Source organism: Gobio gobio (assembly GCF_949357685.1).
Source record: "Gobio gobio genome assembly, chromosome: 22".
Lineage (NCBI taxonomy): Eukaryota > Metazoa > Chordata > Actinopteri > Cypriniformes > Gobionidae > Gobio > Gobio gobio.
In genome coordinates this window covers 41,907,753-41,929,737 of record NC_137118.1, presented here as the reverse complement: position 1 = coordinate 41,929,737, position 21,985 = coordinate 41,907,753, and the positions used below count along the sequence as shown (strand labels likewise).

Here is a 21,985-nt window from a genome sequence, read left to right as displayed (position 1 = left end):
CACAAGATCGAGCACACATTTAAAGATTGCAAAAACTAAAATTAATAATTTAACATCAGGTAAATTGATACCAGGTGCATTTTTGATGGTAACCATTTTTTTCTGATAAACCAGGTAAATTTGCATTGATCTGATGGTGCTATCTCCACCCATGTTGCCAAATCCGCGGTTTTCCCGCGCAATAGAGTGGTGCAAATATGACATCACCTTGTAGCAGGGTTGCCAGGTCCCAGAATATTTCCAGCCCAATGACAACTCAAAACTCACCCAAATTGAATGAAAACTAGCCCAATTTTCCAGTGTCCAATCAGATTAGACCACGGGCGGGGCTTAAACAGTCATAGTTGCAATACCCATACCCATACATTTTCTTTAAGCTCTTTTCGCATGGATTTTGTCATATAATCATATAATATGCATACCATGATGTACAATGATCAAACATTTTTAACATAGCCTTTGATCATGCTTAATGTCAATGAATGGATACAAACAGTAGTTTACTTCATGGATACAGGCTAAAACTATACACCGTTTTTATTTAGAAAAAAAAAAAAAAAATATATATATATATATATATATATATATATATATATATATATATATATATATATATATATATATATATATATATATATATATATATATATATATATATATATATATATATATATATATTAATAAATGTGTAACATGTTGTACAGTGTTTCCCATTTGACTGTATAGATATACACTACCGGTCAAACGTTTTAGAACGGTAAGATTTTTAAATGTTTAAAAAGCAGTCTCTTCTGCTCACCAAGGCTGCATTTATGTCATTAAAATACCCCAAAAAATTAAATGTAATTTATTCCTATGATCAAAGCTGCATTTTCAGCATCATTACTCCAGTCTTCAGTGTCACATGCTCCTTCACAAATCATTCTAATATGATCATGTGCTGCTCAAGAAACATTTATGATTATTATCAATGATGAAAACAGTTGTGTAAAAAGTTCAAAAGAACAGTTTTTATCTGATCACAGGAATAAATTGCATATATACAAATAGAAAACTTATTTATTTTAAATTGTTAAAATATTTCACAATATTTCTCTATTTCTTTAAAAACATTAAAAAATCTTTTTGGTCTGAAACTTTTGACCGGTAGTAGCCTATGTTATAATAATATAACATTAATACTATATAATACTGACACAAAGTATGAGGAGATTTCATGTTAATGGACACTATAGTTTACTTCAACTACAACTTTTTTATTATTTAAAAAATATATTAGGCTATGTGTAACATATTGAAAAGTGTTTCCCATTTGACTGCATATTCAATCGTATTATTTCCGTCATGTTCATGTTGTTACAAATAATACTTAGACACAGAGAATGTGACATATTTCAAATAAAAATTAATACAAGGAACAAGTGAAACGTGTTTCTCTGAATGAAAACAAAGAGGACATTTATAAAGTATTTCTAAAATAATAGGTTTAAAATGTATTTAAACGGCTCATAATAAATAAAAATAGTGACTCTTAAGCCCATATCATGGCATCTCTGCAGAAAGACTTGAAAAGATTGAAGTCTTTTCATCCCTGAAAACGAAATGAATACGTTTTATTTATTATTAATTATTTAATATATAGACAAATAATATCTTTTGACAAATGCAACAAAGGCTTTACTGATAAAACGTGAAAGACGTGAACAGATTCAATATTGTTCACCACATCATGACAGAAATATCACACGCAACTCAACATATTCTCCTTTCGTGCTTTTGTTGTCAAATGTCTCATTGGCTTAAATGTGACCAGAAAAGTGACTTTATTTAAAAGTATCATTAAAATCCCTGTGAAAACAGCGTGAAAATAACGTAGCGCCGTTCACTTCCGGTTCTGTGGACGCGGTTCTGAAAATGAGTTTCTGAAACTGTGGTGCTGCGGGGCTGCAGCTGGATACTATTGGGCTCCATTAGTCAATAATATGGTCATATCTGCCCATTTCTGCACCCCTGAACTCAAGGAAACAGTACAGATATTGCAGTAATCTGAATGCAGCGCTGGTGTTCGGGCTAATCTCATGCATCTGTGTTCCTCGCGCAGATCTGCTTCTGAAATACACAGGAAGACCAGGAAGGATTGCATAAAGGATTTGTGTGCAATCCAAAACATCGTGCATAGGGTAAGATGCACACAGAGCTTTATTCACATTTTGCACACAAAAAACCCAAATCTAATTCTGATGAGCTTTTCTTACATGACTTTACAATGTTGCCAAAGCAATAATAATAAAACATGTATATAGCCACACACAACAATACAAACATACATTCACAAAATACAAAAATAAATAAATAGCAAAGTTAATTCAGAGAACAATGAGACAATTCAGTTAAAAGGCACATTTTATAATTATTTAACCCCCCCCCCCCCCCCCCCCCCCCCCCCCCAAAAAAAATCCCACTAGAACAATGTTATATATTTTGTTGACTTGTGTACTTTGGATTTAAACATTGTTGGAAGCATTTGGGATAAGTGGGGATACAAGTAGCCTGACCAGCCAGACCCACATCAAGATGTTGGGTCTGGGAACTCACCATTGGCAGGGCTCAATCCGAGGGGCGGGATTAACGGTTGTCTTTCAAATTCCCTCTGCACGCAATTGGATAGCGCTACAACCAACCAGAGCGCAACGTGAAGGGGAGCTAATTGATGGATTAAACTTTCGCCGTATCCGGTCAGCAAAACTCCGAACACGTCTTCCTTTCTTAAGAATTAATTCAGTGCAGTTCTTTGTTCTTTTCTCAAAGAAAAGCTTAACTCCAAGTCTTCCAGAGTCGCGGCCAAAGCTGATTTGAAAGACCGCTGTTCGCCAGCTTTTTTGTTTACAAGTAGCACGCGGAACCGCCGTAACTCTGCCGCCATTATGTTAAGCCCGCCCACCGACTTTATACACAATGTGATTGGCCTGACCAGAGTTTGGTTTTCCCAGCTCGCAGGTCTACCGAGAGTTGCTAGACTACTACACTCGCAGCAAATTAGATTTGCTGCCGCTAGGGTGCGGATTGGATTTCTAGGCTATGTGACAATAGTAGTATGTCCGAATTCACAGAAGTTCTCATAAAAGAGAAGGTTAAGTACCTGGATGACTTACTACTTCTGGCAAGATTCTGAAGTGTGCATACGATAGACACTTAAAAGGTGCTGTATGTAAGTTTTTCAATTTACTAAAGCATAAAAATACCATAATGATATTTAGGAAACATGCTAAATTCACCTACTTGTTTCTCAGAAAAACAATGCTACAGCCAGTTATTCTACTTTGAAATGTGCGTTCTGTGTCGGAATGTCTGTTTTTGCTTGGGTCTGTGCGATACCGCACGCTGCCAGTTTACCCAATAGTATTTCGACACCACAGGTTGTCACTGCGTTTTGCTGCCATGGAAGCAGTGTTAATTTCGTTGACGAATAATTTTCGTCAACAACCTTTTTTCATTGACGAAAACGAGACGATAACTAAATAAAAACTAGTGTTGGATGACAAAAACTATGACGAAAACCTACTGTCATTTTCGTCAACAAATAAAAACGAGACGAAAATGTTAGGGAGGGATGATTAGGGAAGAGATCCGGTCAGAACTGATATATCCTGTGTAACAGATGCGCACATTTCAGGGCTCCAGAGTGCGACTAAATGGTCGCATTTTGCGACTAAAATTTGAGAGTGTGCGACTGAATTTTACATCCAGTCGCACATGTGTGACCAGTAAATTTGCCTGCTGTCGGTACTGGAGAAATTAAGAAAATACACTTACTAATTATAATTGATAGACGTTATGTCTGGCAAATTCTATCTTTGCCAGCCGTTTCTATATGAGATAATATTAAACCATTTATCCGTGATGCATTTTTGCCATTCGCAATCCAGAAGAGAAAGCGAGCGCTCTCTCATGTGGAGCTACAGCGAACACAACACCAAAGTCAGCTTAATGAGTGACGATGGCCAAGAGAACTACACAAAAGTTTAGTCTGCTTAAACTTTAGGGATGTGCTGTGATAATAAAATAAATTTATTTTCGATTTCGGCTTCCAAGAATTATAAAAAGATGATATGAGGTAAAACTATTCCTATAGCCGTGTTCGTCGAGCTCATCCTTCCCTTCACAGCCTTGCGCTGTCATTTCTCCTTAAACCTAAACTAAACGTCAGATTCAGTGATTGTTGTAAACTGCAGTTTGTACTGTTGCTAAACTGCGGGATGTGTTTGATAATAAAGAGCTATTAAATGCACAATAATCCGCGCAAGAGACGCTGTTTCCAACTTCAAGGCGGCTTATGTGTGTGTGCTGTGAAATGGACCGATTTGCACATTATATTTTAGGCTTCGTGTGCGCGTCTAAACCATCAAATAAACAACAAATAGCCGGTGTCAAAATGACCAGATTGGAGAGTAGTTATTTTAACAGTTTATATCTTATATGGGCTTAAATAGTTTGGAGAAATAGGAGAATATGATATTATTAGTTCTACATTTGATCGGTCTTAAAGGGGCAGCGTCTAATAAACCTGCTGACGATTGAGCCATTAATTCGAATCGAACAAAAGGCAAATAGAAAATATTCACATCTCTTGAATTAATAACTTTAGCTTTTATAAGCATTAATCTAACAATTTATACAGTGAAAACTATGCAGTGTTATTTTACATTTCATTACTTTATTAGATTTCTTTGTAGGTTTGTTCTTTACTGTAATATTAATGTTAGCAGACCTTCCGAATGCCTGCACACTGGTCCATTTACAAATAGATGTTTTATATTTTTGTTCAAACATTGCTGTTTCTTTTGCTATAGATATTTTACTTTTCAGATTATAAAGCCATGTTAATTATGTTCTTAATTATGTTTTTTTTTTTTATACAAAAAATATATATAAAGTATAATAAAAAGAACCGGTAAGAATACTGTTAAAATACCGGATCGATAAGCAGTATTGGTAAGAGTAGTAATACCATTAAAACCTTAACGATACCGATCCCTATTAGTAATACAGGTGTGGATTTACGGTGTGCGCCAGTGATGCGCGGGTCAATGTATAAACAACCCGCACCCGACCGACGTTTTCAACTAACCCGCCCGCAACTCGGACCGCAAAAAAAAAAGAAGAAAATATTGTACCCGACCCGCTTCCTGACCCGCATTTTTTAAAAGTAGTAAATGCTCATCGTAGCTCATTGGGCCATTGAGAAAATGTTTCAGGCCCTGACGTGGTGTGCTCAGAGGTGCAGCAGCGAGAGCAGGCAGTTCTTGAGGCGGCCCATCATTTTCCATTTCAGCTCCAGATGCATATTATTGATGAACGCGATGTTTATGTTTCGACCCGGCTTGAAGAATTCATCAACCCACATTTGGAAAACATTTGAAAAAGTGTGAAAGCCCTTAGGAGCGCAAACTGTTATTTTTCTGAATGCTGTATGATATAGCCTAGTGTTATGTAATACAGGCTTGATTTATTCATTTATTTCGTTTAATTTTCTTAACAATTAAGATGCTGCATGTGTTTATCCAGTCTAATTGAAGTGTGCGTCTCTCCCCCGACTTTCCCAACAAAAATCCCGCCCCCTCTCAGAAAATACATAAAACTGACTTTAAATGCGTTTAAAAGTAGCCTATTAAAATGGTACAATGGCATTGCTCAGTTCAACGTTTTGGGAAATCGGGCATTTTGTCCCGCGTCAGCATTTATTCAAAAGTTAATAACGCTCAACATTCAAAAGGTAAATAAGGATTTATTGACGATCCGACCGACCGTGACCCGAATATCATTAAAAATATTTTTGGATGACTCGTAACCGCGGGTAACCGCGGGTGGCCGCGGGCACCCGCTCATTTTGGATCAACCCGCGCATCACTGGTGTGCGCCCCTAAAATTTCTGGTTGTGCCCCTAAAATTTTCAGTTGGGGGCCACTGTGCTCCTAGTGAAAAAAGTTAGTCTGGAGCCCTGCATTTGATTTGAACGTGCTGATCTAACCGCTGGAAAACACAGCGCTGTAGCGCGCTCTACAGGCTCACGCATCCCCAATCCAGCGCTCCAGAGCGGCTCACAATCATGAATAGCGCACATTTATGCCAGGCAATTGTTTATGAACTAATGCTGATGAATAATGACAATGTTTACTTTACGATGTTTATATAGTAATATGTTGTAGAGGGTTGTAACAATGCATATTTTATCTCCTGCAACTGCAATAGAGGTGCAGACATTTCAAAATAAGAGTCAATGTGTATTTCGAGCTTGTTTATAGTTAAAAGTCTAAAAATCTAATCTAATCTAGCACCTAATCAGATAGTACACGTTTTCCGACGCAGCATTCGTTCTTGTATTTGTTAGTCCTTTAAAGGCCTGTTAACACTAAGGACAATTACTATAACAACAACGATAAAGTTATAGTTTAAAAAAAAAAAAACATTCTAAATATAAAAGAATGGCAGAGTCCACACCACAACTATAACGATAATTACAGCTGATGAACGATAAAAACATTGACAGCCAATCAGAATCCATCCTGTCAAGAGCTTGAGCATTTAAAGTGACAAAAGACACAACTGTCATCTTTTAACCCTCATGTTGTGATTTTCTTTTTCTCCTGAAAATACTAGTTAATGTTATCACATTGAACTGAAACTTGGTGACTTTATTCACACAGGGTAGAACTATTTCTCAAAGATGTCACCTTGTTACACTTGTGGTGTTCCTAGTCAAAAATGACCAGCAAATTGAATGGGAGAGAATGAAAGTAAGAGAAAAATGTAGTGTTCAGGAGCATGTTCATTCTGTTCTTGTTCACATATGTACATGTGTGCTTGCAAACATAGAGCCCTTGGACCTGTGCATGTGTGGATGCATGGATACACACACACATTAATACACACAAACTATTTTGAGTATTACACACAATCTTTTTTTACAGAGAAGAATTTTATCCTACCCCTAAACGGCATCCAATATCCATTCATCCATCAAACACACACACACACACACACACACACACACACACACACACACACACACACACACACACACACACACACACACACACACACACACACACACACACACACACACACACACACACACACACACCTATGCACAAACTGGCTTTAGTCTGCAGTGACCCTGCTTCAAAAGAATCTTTCTTTCATGTTCTTTGTTTCGTCACAGCTTCCAGACAAAATATTATGACATTGTGTTTTGGGAGTAGTGTTCTCACATAGAAGCAGACAACAATTTACAAATGTAGATGTTATAGCACATGTATAAATGCCTCACAGCACCTTGCTTGTCATTTATTTTGTGGCAGCACAATGGCGAAGAAGCTCTCTGTGCATGATGTTCTTCATCAGATCATTCATCAAGATACTAGTGAGGAGGAGGCAACATCTATATTTGTACATTTTTGTCTGCTTCTATGTGAGAACATCGAAAGAACATAAAAGAACGATTCTTCTGAAGCAGGGTCACTGCAGACTAAAGCCAGTTTGAGCATGCGTGCGTGTGTGTGCTCGAATGTGGTAATATCAGATGGATGAATGGATATTAGATGCAGTTCATGGTAGGGTAAAATTCTTCTCTTTGAAAATGGTTTGTGTGTATGCACAGGTCCAAGGGCTTTATGTTTGCAACACTTGTGAACATGAACATAATGAACATGCTCCTGAACACTAAATGTCTCTCTTATTTTCAGTCCCCCCATTCAATTTCAAAGCAAACTTCCTGATTAAACATTAAAGCACACTTGTGTGATAAAACGTTCTTCATTTTTATTTAAAATGGTGAAAATGATTCATAAATAATGCTTTTTTCACTCTAAAAAATGAGTTGCCTACTCTCAGATAAATTAAGCCAATGATTAATCAGGTCGAAAAAGAAATACAAAACCAGTCCTGATAGTTGAAAGAAAACAAGTTGACAATTATAGCATAACGAGTGATTTACAGTAGCATGAAAAAAGTATGTGAACCGCTTGCAGAATCTGTGAAAATGGGAATAATTTTAACTAAATAAGAGGGATCATACAAATTGCATGTTATTTTTTATTTAGTACTGTCCTGAATAAGATATTTTACATATTTTTTTTTACATATAGTCCACAAGACAAAAAAATAGCTGAATAAATTAAAATAACCCTGAAAAAAAGTTTCTGAACCATTGATTCTCAGTGCTGTGTCGTTCCCTGGATGATCCACGGCTGTTTTTTTGTTTTGTGATGGTTGTTCACGAGTCCCTTGTTTGTCCTGACTCCTGAGCATTGTGTTGTGTTTCCTTCTGGAGCATCAGTGAATGTTTGAACCTTTTTTAGTAGTCCCTCAATTGTCCTGGTGGATATTAAAATCATACAGTCATTGCTGGAGAGGGTTCAAATATGAAAAAGAGAAAATATGGAAAACTGAAGAATGTCCAGGACCTGGAGGATTTTTCTGAAGAACGTTGGGCAGTTTAACTGCTCAGGACAAACAAGGGACTCATGAACAACCATCACAAAACAAAAAACAGCCTTGGATCATCCAGGGAACGACACACAGCACTGAGAATCAATGGTTCATAAACTTTTTATCAGGGTTATTTTAATAAATTCAGCTATTTTTTTGTCTTGTGGACTATATGTAAACATTTTTTATGTAAAATATCTTATTCAGGACAGTACTAAATAAAAAATAACATGCAATTTGTATGATCCCTCTTATTTAGTTAAAATTATTCCCATTTCCACAGATTCTGCAAGCGGTTCACATACTTTTTCATGCCACTGTATAAGCTATTTTTTGTAGGCCGGTCATTGTTATAGGGTTTTCAACACAGCACAAGGCTTCATTTTAATAGTGAAGACACCAAACTGTCCTTCTAAAGTGTTTTTTGTCATGTTTCAATGTATTAGGACATTTGATCCTCAATGATAATGATAATGAAAATGATAAATGTGGCTTTCTTGGACCTTGCTTGCAGTTCATTCTGTAGCTGCACAATGAAGAGACGGTTTAGTGCTGTGGAGTCCCTGGTTCATTTATTTGAATCCAGACAAGAGGAAAGAGACGCGACCCTACATACAACTGAAGGATGGATAGAAGAGGAAAGAGATGCAACCCCGCATACAAGTGATGGATGGATGGAAGAGGAAAGAGATGCGACCCCGCAAACAAGTGATGGATGCATTGAAGAGGAAGGATATGCAACCCTACATACAAGTGATGGATGCATGGAAGAGGAAAGAGATGCGGCCCTACATATAAGTAATGGATGGATGGAAGCGATAGGAGACCTGGAAGGAGAATATGAGTCAGAGGAGGAGCTCTTCGATGAAGCTTCTGAAACAGAGGGCAATACAGAATTCAACCCAGACTACCACTCTACTGATGGAGAAGAGTCAGAGGAAGAGGAAGATGAAGTGGATCTTCCTGAGATAGAGGCTGCTTACCAGTCCAAAAACGAGAACATATTGTGGACTTCAACAACTCCTTCAGAGAGACGAGGGAGAATACCACCTCCATGTGTCCTCAAAATGACCCCTGGACCAACCAGGTTTGCATGTTCCAATGCCGAAGACATAAAATCAACATTTGAATTGTTTTTCCCAGATGACATTAAAAAGATTTTGATTGAAATGTCCAATATAGAGGGGAAACGTGTGTTTCATAAAGCCTGGAAGAACCTGGACTGGACAGACTTACAGGCCTATTTCGGTCTGTTGATTCTGGCGGGCGTGTATCGATCCCACCATGAGGCCTTGAGCAGTTTGTGGAACGGTGTGTCAGGAAGGGCAATTTTTCGTGCTACCATGCCATTGAAAACTTTTCGCAATATGTCAAGGGTCGTTTGCTTTCATAGAAAGGTTACAGGGTCTGGCCGACAGAAACATGACAAGCTGGCACCAGTAAGGGACATCTGGGAAAAATGGGTCCAACGCCTGCCACTTTTGTATAATCCAGGCCCGAACGTCACTGTGGACGAGTGCTTGGTCCCTTTCAGAGGTCGCTGTCCCTTCAAACAATACATGCAGAGTAAGCCGAGCAAGTATGGAATTAAAATCTGGGCGGCGTGCGATTCCAGGTCGAGCTACGCATGGAACATGCAGATCTACACTGGCAAAGCTGCCGACAGCAAGCCAGAAAAGAACCAGGGAATGCGCATGGTCTTGGACATGACATCAGGTCTCCAGGGACACACCATCACATGTGGCAACTTCTTCACCTCGTACGCCCTCGGCGAGGAGCTGCTCCAAAGGAAAATGACCATGATCGGAACAGTCCGATCAAACAATCCTGAGCTCCCACCTGCGCTCCTGTCCCTCAAAGACAGGGCCCGACTCTCGTCCATGTTCGCCTTCACTGAGACGCACACTCTCGTGTCCTACTGTCCCAGAAAAAAAAAAAACGTGCTTTTTATGAGCACATTTCACAGAGATGCTGCAATAAGCATCAAAGATCACAAGAAGCCTGAAATAATCCTAGACTACAACCAGACCAAAGGGGGAGTTGACAACCTTGACAAGGTATTTTACTACTTTTGCATATTTCAACCTACTATAATCAACTCTATTAATTTTTTAAATGCATATTATAGATCTTAATGTGAACAATTCATACGTGCATGTTTTCTTTTTCAAAAACCAGTTACACCTGTTACAATTTTAAGGCCGCGTGTCCACCAAAGCGTTTTTAGCCGGCTGAAAACCCTAGGCACTCTGCTGAAAACACATCGCTGTGTGCGCTTGAGAGCGTTTTGGCAAAGCAGCTTTTTTTCAAGTGAGACTTTTTGCTTGTTTTGATACAGAATATCGGCGGAAGTTAGCCTGACGTCGTCATACTCAATTCTAGTCAGAATTTGAGTCTGATACTGCTCCGTTGGGCTGTGATTATGGGGCGTGTTTCAACCGAACCAGGAAAGACCTCAATTGGATAGACCTACAACCAATCAGAGCAACGGAGCGACGCATAACGTTAGTTGTCAAATGTCAACAGAACTCAACTGCACTGTGTTGCCATGTCCACGGGTTGAAGCGACCCCAATTATGTGATATACAGACCCAGGAATGCGAATTTTAGCAGGCAGCCCTGCCAAAATAACACACATTTTACCCCCAAATGCCTTTTTTTCCCCGGAGAACCCCCCTGGAAAGCTATTGGGCTTGTTTTTGGCTAGTTTTAAGGAACGTTAGTAATTGGGCGGGTTTTGTTGTAAAAACTTGGCAACCCTGTCTGCACGCACGCTGGAATAAGTAGCCTAACGTTAGAAGAAAAAGATGAGTGTAAACGATCTTTGCCGGTGTTGTAAAAAAAAGAATTTAAGGATACACAGAGTACTTACCAACACGATCATCATTTTGGAGAGAAATAGTAAAGGTGAATGCATATACGAAGTTCTCCGTTTAGGATTAGAACAAATTCAACCCAAGTGCCTTTGATGACGTGGATTACGTTACTGTTTATCATCTGTCCATCATCGTCTAAAGCCCGCCCTGACAATTTCATTGGTCCGAACAGTTTCTGTTCGGGCATAATTACTTCTCTACCGATCAAGTCCAGACCGAACTGCCCGAGTAAAAATTTTGTGGGCGGGGCTAAGTTCGGCTGGCATCCAGGCTAGGCGGAAGTGTTACCAGTATCTCATTTCACAGATAGTTTGTTTCTGTATTGATTCTATACAAGAATGCTGTTACAATGTAAAGTATTTGCTCCGGCTCTTGTTTTAAATTATTTTGTTCCGTTATTAACGGAAGTTTTCATCTGTTGACGTTGAACACGCAGAATGTGGCAGTTGGTCGGTGTTGTATTTGTCCCGCCCCTCCTCCACTGTGATTGGACGGCTGGGTGAAAAGTGACAGTGATGAGCGCTGCGTTTACATAAACCCTCACGGTCTTTCTGAGTCCGCACTTTCACGACATAAAGATGATTTGACTGCTGCGAAGAAGTCCGCTGCGTAACCCGCACCAGTGCGGGTTCGGCAGAAGTGCGCATCGAGGACGCATATCGACCTCAAAGGGGGCGCTCGCAAGCACCCTTCTGAGACCTAAAATGACAAATGGGACACCCTGCGGTCTCGCTTACTTAACGGACACGTGCACGCAGCGGCCATTGTAAGTACACAAGACCGAAAGTGCACATGAAGTGTGCCATTTAGGACTGGGCCAGTGTCGGAGTAGCAGTAGCAGTGATGGCAGCAGTGGCGGCTGGTCAATAGAGGGCGCTGGGGCGCCACCCCCATGAAAAAACAAGAAATATACATGTATACAAAAATCATATAAAAGTGAAATAAAAATAAAATAGTTTACTCATACGACATGCCGGCTGTTAGTAAGAGCCTCAGCATTTAATAAAAACTGGCTTTGATCGGTTAACTATTTTATATGTTCTTCAATATGTTTCATGCGCTTTCATGGGCGAGGGACGCCAGACAAATGGATGTCTATCTGAGTCCAAAAATCTACGGGCAGCATGTGACCTGAAGCTGGTCTCTAATTGGTTTCTTAAAGATCCTCCTCCGGACGCAGGTCGCTGCGTCCTTGGCGAATCAGAATCGGATGCGTTTTATTTTATCCAATCTGATTGGTTCTCGTCACCTGTCATTCAACTTTACGCTCTTGGCCACTAAAGCGAAAGTGCGCGGGCGACACCGTCACTCCTTGTTAGGATGATCACTTTCGTAGAGATGGCAGCAGTTAAACCAAATTCTTTCACAAGGCGTTCGCTGGAAGAAAAAAAAGGATAAAGGATCCCGAACCGGACCAACGCGATTTACAAATCCAGCAGCAGGCCAGTGACAGGACGCAGCTGCACTCGGAGCTTCACACGCTTGTTATGAGAAACGTAGGTGGCTGGCTGGATGTGTTGTTAGCAATGCCCTTTATTGCTTTCCCTGTCTTTTATTTCAAAGTGTTGGTTCTGAAGTTTTGTGGACAACAACGGGGGTAAGATACCTCAAATATCTAACTGAACAATGCAAGCGTCATGACACTACTGAGATGACTGACTTTAATCAGAGAGTCATTGAGAAATTTGCTGGCCAGAAAGAAAGGAGAGCAAAATGTATGTTCAAGTAGTCAACATGCTAGTCTGTTGTTGCTGTTTTCTTTTGTTTTTCCTTTCCTCATTCAATTATATGTGGGAAATTAATGTGTAAAAAGAGTGAAGACACCGTTTTCTCTTTAATGCTTGAATTTAGTCAACATGCATATTGATACTGCCAATCACTGATTAACATCTTTGGTTTTAATGCGAAAAATTAATAAATAAATAAACTTTACAACGGTGGATTAGAACCCAGAACCTCTGGCACACTTAACAATAATTCTACCACTAGACCGTCAAGAGCTCACACACACTCACAGCGGATCATGCATAAAGAATCTCTGGACTACAAAATATTGAGTTGTATAGCAGATGTGAGGATGAAACTATCATCCCATTTCTGGACACACACACTCCTATCGCAGATTTTTTTATTGACCTAAGGGAGGGGTTCTGGCAGACCAATCACAGCGCTTGCGGTCCGCGTAGAATTGACGCGTTGTTACATTTTTGGAGAGGTGCACGTCAGGGTACGTCGTAGGCTACGCGTGCAACACACAGCCTACGACGTAGCTACGGCGTGCACTCGACGCAGAAGTATAAATTAGGCTTAATGGTGTTCTAAAAACGCGGCGCTCCCATTGAAAACAATTGAAAAACGCTTTGGTGGACACACGGCCTAAGGGTAAATATGAAGTGAACTGAATTGCCAGCTGATGACTAAAGCTTTCGTGTTTTTTGCTTGTCATTTCACTTGCAGCTTGCTGCCACATACACCTGCCAAAGGAAGACAAATAATTGGGCCATGGTGATTTTATTTTACATGTTGGACGTCTCCGCCTACAATGCATTGGTACTCTGGACTGAAATGAATCCTAAATGGAACAAACAGAAGTTCAATAAAAGGAGACTCTTTCTGGAAGAGCTAGGGGAAGCTCTGGTCACTCCCTTCATGAAAAGACGGCAAGGCGTTCCCCGCACACCAGCCTCTCAGAATATGGTAAAGGAAGCACAAGCATGCTCTTCAGAAAACGAAGCCGCCTTCCAACCTACTCCGTACCATAAAGTGATGGAAGCACGTGCATGCTGTTCTGAAGTCAAAAAACCCGACTCCTCGCCAGTATCAACCCCCTCCAAGAGGAAAAGGTGTCAGGTCTGTGAATCAAAGCAGGCCACAAAAACCAGCATGACGTGCAGTAAGTGTAACTTGTACATTTGCAAGTCACACGCTGTTATAACTACTTACTGCTACGCATGCAAGAAGGTTTAAACAGAATTTGTCGCTGGTTGTGTGCTTCTTTTACTCTTTTTTACTTTTATTACAAATTATTTTCTTTCTATTCTCTTTAGTAACTTCTTTACTAATCTTCTGATTATTCCTCCTGTTTTCTTGAGATTTTTATTAGTTACTAAATGTTGATGTTTTAAATAAATGATATGACAAAACAGTGTTTACATCTTTTCATTCATTGTATCACTATTTGTAACCATAATGTGGCATCACTGCAAAAACTGACACTTCAAAAGAAGTGAATATAAACATGATAAACTTAGAATATTAGTTTCTAAGTATATATCCAAATTCATAACTTGTGTCTAGAAATGAAGTTTGTTACAACATTTGGCCCTAGAGACCAGGCAACATGCATCACTGATATAATTGTTATTGCGTGTCATTTTATTTTTCAGCAGGTGTTTCAAATACATATATACATACATACATACATGATGGCTGCGTCCGAAAACCTGGGCAGCTGATTCATTGCCTCGCTGCCTTATCAGACAATGGCTTGTAAGGCAGCGTTTGTGCATGAAGGCACCTCACAAAACTGATTTCGGACAGACTTCTTAGGCAGTGTAACAGTTTAATGATCTACATCAAAATAGAGAGAGCTTTGGTGAGAAAGTCAAGTCAACTTTATTTACACTCACCTAAAGGATTATTAGGGACACCTGTTCAATTTCTCAATTATTCAATGCAATTATCTAATCAACCAATCACATGGCAGTTGCTTCAATGCATTTAGGGGTGTGGTCCTGGTCAAGACAATCTCCTGAACTCCAAACTGAATGTCAGAATGGGAAAGAAAGGTGATTTAAGCAATTTTGAGCATGGCATGGTTGTTGGTGCCAGACGGGCCGGTCTGAGTATTTAACAATCTGCTCAGTTACTGGGATTTTCACACAACCATTTCTAGTGTTTACAAAGAATGGTGTGAAAAGGGAAAAACATCCAGTATAGAGACAGAGCGTATTTAGGCCACGCCCACACCGGGGGGGGAAACAATCCAACGCTCTCCATTGACTTTGCATTGCGTGAGGCTGCATCCTTGTCATTTCGGACTTATAAAAAAAACAGAACAATGTCTAAAAGCGGATATGTGACAAAGTGTACAGCAAACAAGCTAAAAAACACAGAAATAAGTTTTTATAAGCTGTCGACCCAAAAAAACGAGAGTTTAAGGAGACAAAAGTGGATAAAAGCAGTAAAACGTGACGCTTCAGCAGGAAGAATGGGTAAATTTTGGGATCCTGACACTCAGTATGCCTCGTGTGCGGTAAATATGTTGTCACTGTTAAGTCAAATATCCAAATGTCAGTTTTATATATGATATTTCCTGTCGCTGATTACGTTCCCCTCTAGTGGGTGTACTTCTCAGTGTAATATAACGTGTCTCAATGGCCTGTATCCACTTTTTTGTCCTTAAACGCTCATTTTTTGGGTCAATAGCTTATAAAAACGTCTGGGTTTTTGGTTGTGGGTTTTACTTAGCTTGTTTGCTGTACACTTTGTCACATATCCGCTTTTAGACATTGTTCTGTTTTTTGTTATACGTCCGAAATTACAAGGAATTTCGCTTCACGCAATACAAAGTCAATGGAGGGCGTTCGATTGTTTCCCCCCCGGTGGGCGTGGTCTTCAGATTATGCCGCGTGTCGCTCTGTCTCTATGCAGCAGTCCTGTGGGTGAAAATGCCTTGTTGATGCTAGAGGTCAGAGGAGAATGGGCCGACTGATTTAAGCTGATAGAAGAGCAACTTTGACTGAAATAACCACTCGTTACAACTGAGGTATGCAGCAAAGCATTTGTGAAGCCACAACACGCACAACCTTGAGGCGGATGGGCTCAACAGCAGAAGACCCCACTGGGTACCACTCATCTCCACTACAAATAGGAAAAAGAGGCTACAATTTGCATGAGCTCACCAAAATTGGACATTTGAAGACTGGAAAAATGTTGCCTGGTCTGATGAGTCTCGATTTCTGTTGAGACATTCAGATGGTAGAGTCAGAATTTGGCTTAAACAGAATGAGAACATGGATCCATCATGCCTTGTTACCACTGTGCAGGCTGGTGGTGGTGGTGTAATGGTGTGGCGGATGTTTTCTTGGCACACTTTAGGCCGCTTAGTGCCAATTGGGCATTGTTTAAATGCCATAGCCCACCTGGGCATTGTTTCTGACCATGTCCATCCCTTTATAACCACCATGTACCCATGTACCCTCTGATGGCTCCTTCCAGCAGGATAATGTCCATGTCACAAAGCTCGAATCATTTCAAATTGGTTTCTTGAACATGACACTGTACTAAAATGGCCCCCACAGTCACCAGATCTCAACCCAATAGAGCATCTTTGGGATGTGGTGGAACGGGAGATTTGTGCCCTGCATGTGCATCCCACAAATCTCCATCAACTGCAAGATGCTATCCTATCAATATGGGCCAACATTTCTAAAGAATGCTTTCAGCACCTTGTTGAATCAATGCCACATAGCAGAGTTTCCGCTAGAAAAAAATGGTGCCGGTCAAAGTGACCGGCAGAGGTTTCGTTTTCCGGACATTTTGATGATATGCCGGTCAAATATCGCCTCTTAATTATTCAAGTTGAGGAAAACTGAAAGCAGTTTATGTAACTTAAAAAAATGACATAATCAGGCCGTATATGCAACATGTTTATTAGCCTAACTTTCAAATAGACGGGAAAAAATACATGAACGTCCGATTGGCGTCAATCAACCAATTTTTTTTACTATGGTTTCACATTTCATAGTTTAACAAACCAACCCCCCTTCCCCACATAAAATATCCGAATATAGCATTGTTTTTACTCAAGCAAATTTAATTATAAACTCAGTATGTCTCATTTAGTTGGTAACATTTAAATTGGCCTTGTCAAATGAACTTGAACAAACAAATGACTAGGCCTATAACATTGTCTCGCGTCATTTTTGGCTACTTTTTACGCTTTTTTGCAGTGCTGAATTGTGCAGCTGCCGACTTAAAATCAAAAGTGTCTCTCCACAACTTGCAATGCGTATAATAAGCCGCGTAACCTTGTTCTCCGCAAGGCGATCGCTGCTTCGTCTTGATCCGATTCTGCAGTGAGAACCCCCTCTCTGCAGGAACACTCGAGACAGGGATTACACAGGCTATCTTGGCGAGCTTGGTCCACTCTGGATACATTTCGCTGAAATCACATATGAGGACTTCGCAGGCTGTGGAGAAATGCAATCCTCCATAGCCACGGAGCGCTGTCATGACAGCGAGGGCATCACGTCGCAGGCTTAGAGGAGCGGTGTCCGCAGACTCAAGGCTTGTAAAATGGCAAACAATCCTTCTGATCGCTGGTTCTGGATATTCTTGGAGAGCTATTTGTCAGATTTGGAGAGCTATTTGTCAGATTTGGAGAGCTATTTGTCAGATTTTAATCTGAAATTTTAAAATGACAATTTGACCGAAAAGATTTAATTTTTTCGGACATTTAATTTTTTTCCCGGCCAATGTCCGGTAATTACCGGACAACGGAAACCCTGCCACATAGAATTAAGGCAGTTCTGAAGGCGAAAGGGGGTCAAACACAGTATTAGTATGGTGTTCCTAATAATCCTTTAGGTGAGTGTATATAGCGCTTTTTACAATGCAGATTGTTTCAAAGCAGCTCGCAGTGTTAAACAGGAAAATAATGCAACAGAATTTTATTTGGCCGTACAGCCGCTCCGGAGAAAACGGTGATGTCATCAGCTCATTTCAATTATCATACAGTGACAATGTGGGCAGATCAGTAATTTAATTTATGAAGTTAATTTAGTTTACTAATTAGATTCATTTGGATATTTAATCGAAAATGTAGTGTCCCTAAACAAATATTTATTTACTACATTAGTCATTAGAGATGACATCAGAAGTGGAAAATGTTGGTAAAAAAAACTTACATTTACACACAAACTGACCAGCAAACGCAACTTTCGGACGCCATCTTTTTCTCTCCAGCTCAACTGTCACAGAATGGAAAGCACAGGATTGTGGGATATCAAAGGCAGTGAAGGATCCAAATATGCTGCATCAAAAAACGATCAGATGAAGGTATCTCTGGAGACAGGAAGTGAAGCTTACTTTAGATCCGGACGTGCCTTCCTGCCTTGAAATGTGTCCTCCGAAGGCAGCGTTTTCCAGGTTTCAGACGCAAACAATATTTGTCAGTTTAATGAAGGGTGCATCTCAGTCAGCTTCCTAGTTCAGTAGTCGGGGCACTGATCAGGACATGTCAAGTCAATGGGCTAACTCCTTGATCAGTGCCCCGACTACTGAACTAAGGAGCTGATTGAGACATACCCGAAGTGTATATTGTTAATGCAGTTCAATTAAAAATGAGTTTATTTTATATGAAAATGAATACTATAGAACTTTCAAAAGAAATGAACAAGTTTAATGATATTAAAGTAAAGTTAGTTTTACTACATTTCTTTAAAGCCCATTATAGTCCACACGCTTTGCCTCTTTGTCGCCATCTCTGTCTGAAACCTGCAATTGCAGTTATATTATTGTCTTTACGTGGGTTGTGCATCGGCACGGCTCCTCAGTGTGGATGAATCTAATGTTTTGAGGAGTATGTGTGGCTGTCATTAATTTACCGCACAGGTGTGGACTTCTGAACAAGTAAGTAACATCTGCCATTTTTGTTCTGACCGACCGAGAAAAAAGCATTACAATAAATTGTGCTACCAACGGCGATTAAATCTAATGATCGGTTGGCTCATATTACATCAAACCGTGCAAATTATTACTATTATTATTGTTATAGTTTGTTCTCAAATAGTTAATGTTAACATCAGCATTGTGTGACTGTGTATTTAGTGTGTATTAGGGTGACCACCTGTCCCGCTTTGCGTTGTACCGCACAGCATTTTCACCCCTTGTCCCGCATGTCACATATTGAGAAAATGTCCCGCATTTTCACCAGTCTGTTGATTTTTAATGATCATATTGAGAAAACATGCATGCGTTCTTTTGCCTTTTTAAGAAAGCATTTTATTTATTATTTTTGCGGCATCGTTTTTCACCTATATTTAACAGCGCTTCGTCAGAAGTAACATCCCGCCTTACACAAATACAAAAAACGTTTTTTAAACCATATCCAATGGTTGAAAAGAAAGGAGTAAACACGGTCACTAGTACAGGGCCGGCCCGTGGCATAGGCGGAATAGGCAAATGCTAGGGGCGCCACTCATCCATAGGGGCGCCAAAATGTTTTACTGATACTATTTTATTAATATTAATTTGAAATATTACCAAATAAAGCGCAAAAAAACGTAACTAAATCCCCGCATCTTTCCGGTCCGCCTCATCAATCTCCCCCCGCCGATCTACTTGAAGTGCGTCAGAAATACAACGCGCGATCAGTTTATCGTTAGGGGAATTTGTTGTGTCGCGTCGCCTCTCGCCGCATCCAACGCAGACAGGGTTGCTTTCATTTTTTAGGGTGCTTGGCCGTTCGCGCCAGGTGTTGCCTGATTATTTATGACGGATGGCCGAATTGAAGTGTTTAAAAAAAAAGACAGAAGCCCTCTGATGCAGGGAAGATAAGGGATACACTGCTCTTCTTACGTAGTATTTGTGTCTTGTTTCTAGTCTAAATATCTAAAATTCCTAAATCAAGGTTGAAGGTGCGTTTACTAGATAAGTTAAATGACAGAAGATAGTTTTCTTGTTTTCTTGAAAAATAAAATCAAAATGAAGTGAGTTTTTGCTTAAAACAAGCACAATTATCTGCCAATGGAGTGGAAAAATAATATTGTTTCTGATTGAAATCTTGTTTCTGTCCCAAACAGAAATAAGATTATTTTTCTCACCCCATTGGCAGATAATTTTGCTTGTTTTAAGCAAAAACTCAAGACATTTTTCTTGTTTACTTGAAAATCAAATCAAAATGAAGTATGTCATTTTACTCATCTAAATGCACCTTGATTTAAGAATTTTTAGATATTTGGACTGGAAACAAGAAAAAGATTATAAATAAGAAGAGCATTTTTTGCTGTGTAAAGACAGAAGTAAAGGGATGTAGGCAAATTAGTTGAACAGTTAATGAACAGTTTATTTAATTGCATAGTAGTAAAATACTAATGTTTGCTAATTAATTCCAGTTATTTTTACCTTAAACTTTATGCAAGCAGCTGTTCTGGGTTCTCCAGAGGCCACAGCCAGTGTGATTTTGTAAACAATAAATAATATAAAAAATATTAAACGCATGTAATATCACTTTTTTAATAGCCTAATGTTTTTACTCTGCAGTTGTGCAGTTTTAAGGGGGTGTATAGCAATTTTAAAATGTTTTTGCCGAAATTAGTAATGATATTTATATACAGGTTTATTTAAAATGGCAACATTTTATGTAAAATTCACATTAAATATCAAAATTTCTCAGTTGAATTCCTGGTGAAAGCATGAATGCTCATAGTTTAGTGGAAGATTGCTGCCATACTGGAAAACAAACACTTTTGCTAGTTCTCAATGAATAGTTTGTGCATGAATGTTAGATGCAATTACTCTTGCTATTTGTGTTTAGGCTGTAATGTGGCATAGGTGTAATATTTGTACAGTTTTACTATCATCAGCCTTTAACAAATAAAAAAACAATAATAATATCATGAACATAATGATGGGGTAGAATGGACTGGACATCTTATAAAACAACAACAACAATAAAAATAAAACATCAATGCATTACAAAAATAAAACAGTACGAGTGTTTCCACAACTTAGACTGTGTTAACATGTAGTGCTAAACCTTGATACAAGGGGCACCAAGTAAAATCTTGCCTAGGGCAGCAAATTGGTCAGGGCCGGCCCTGCACTAGTAGGTTGTGACTGTCAATCAAAATGTGGAGCTGTGATTCGTTCCATGTGTTCCCTGTCAGAAAACGAATGGATAGTTGTGTATATATATATATATATATATATATATGTATGTATGTATATATATGTATATATATATGTATATATATATATATATATATATATATATATATATATATATATATATATATATATATGTATGTATATATATGTATATATATATATATATATATATATATATATATATATATATATATATATATATATATATATATATATATGTATGTATATATATGTATATATATATATATATATATATATATATATATATATATATATATATATAATTATATATATATTTATATATATATATATATAAATATATAAATATATAGAACTGTTTCAAAAGTAGTTATCTGCATGATGCCTGCTGCCTTTGGGCTCAGTGATGTTGAATTTAAGATTATACAACAGTTTCAGGTTATGTTTTAGTGTTGGTAACATGTCCCACATTGTCCCACATAAACTTAGTAATCGTCCCACATTTGGTTTGTTTGATGGTGGTCACCCTAGTGTGTATTAACATTACGTGTAGAAGTGTATATTTCAGTTTCCGTACAGTCTAATCTCTTGCTTTTGTCTACGGGTGTTGTCACAGATGATTGTAATTTTTTGGACCTTTCTGGATTACAATCCGCCATTAAAATGATCCGTTTAATTATTCCAGCTGCTGTGAGAAAAGGCTATAAATGATCCACCACCTGCAGCATCCTCACATGCAATACTACTAC

The 21,985-nt window shown here is 38.9% G+C and overlaps 1 protein-coding gene across 1 annotated transcript; it reads left to right on the top strand.

The window, feature by feature from the left end:
* Window positions 1–1,880: 1,880 nt before the first annotated feature.
* LOC307119026 (piggyBac transposable element-derived protein 4-like) lies at window positions 1,881–14,513 on the top strand. The gene is made up of 3 exons (XM_079805011.1): window positions 1,881–2,180; window positions 9,002–10,544; window positions 13,821–14,513. Exons 2-3 carry the CDS (start codon window positions 9,021–9,023, stop codon window positions 14,328–14,330), a joined length of 2,034 nt encoding a protein of 677 aa, XP_079661137.1. The 5' UTR covers window positions 1,881–2,180; window positions 9,002–9,020; the 3' UTR covers window positions 14,331–14,513.
* Window positions 14,514–21,985: the final 7,472 nt, after the last annotated feature.

Bases quoted from the DNA above. Each gene is read 5' to 3' on its own strand.
- LOC307119026 (XM_079805011.1), top strand. From the start codon at position 9,021: ATGAAGAGACGGTTTAGTGCTGTGGAGTCCCTGGTTCATTTATTTGAA. The intron at 10,545-13,820 runs GTATTTTACTAC...TTTCACTTGCAG, and splicing joins GAGTTGACAACCTTGACAAG to CTTGCTGCCACATACACCTG.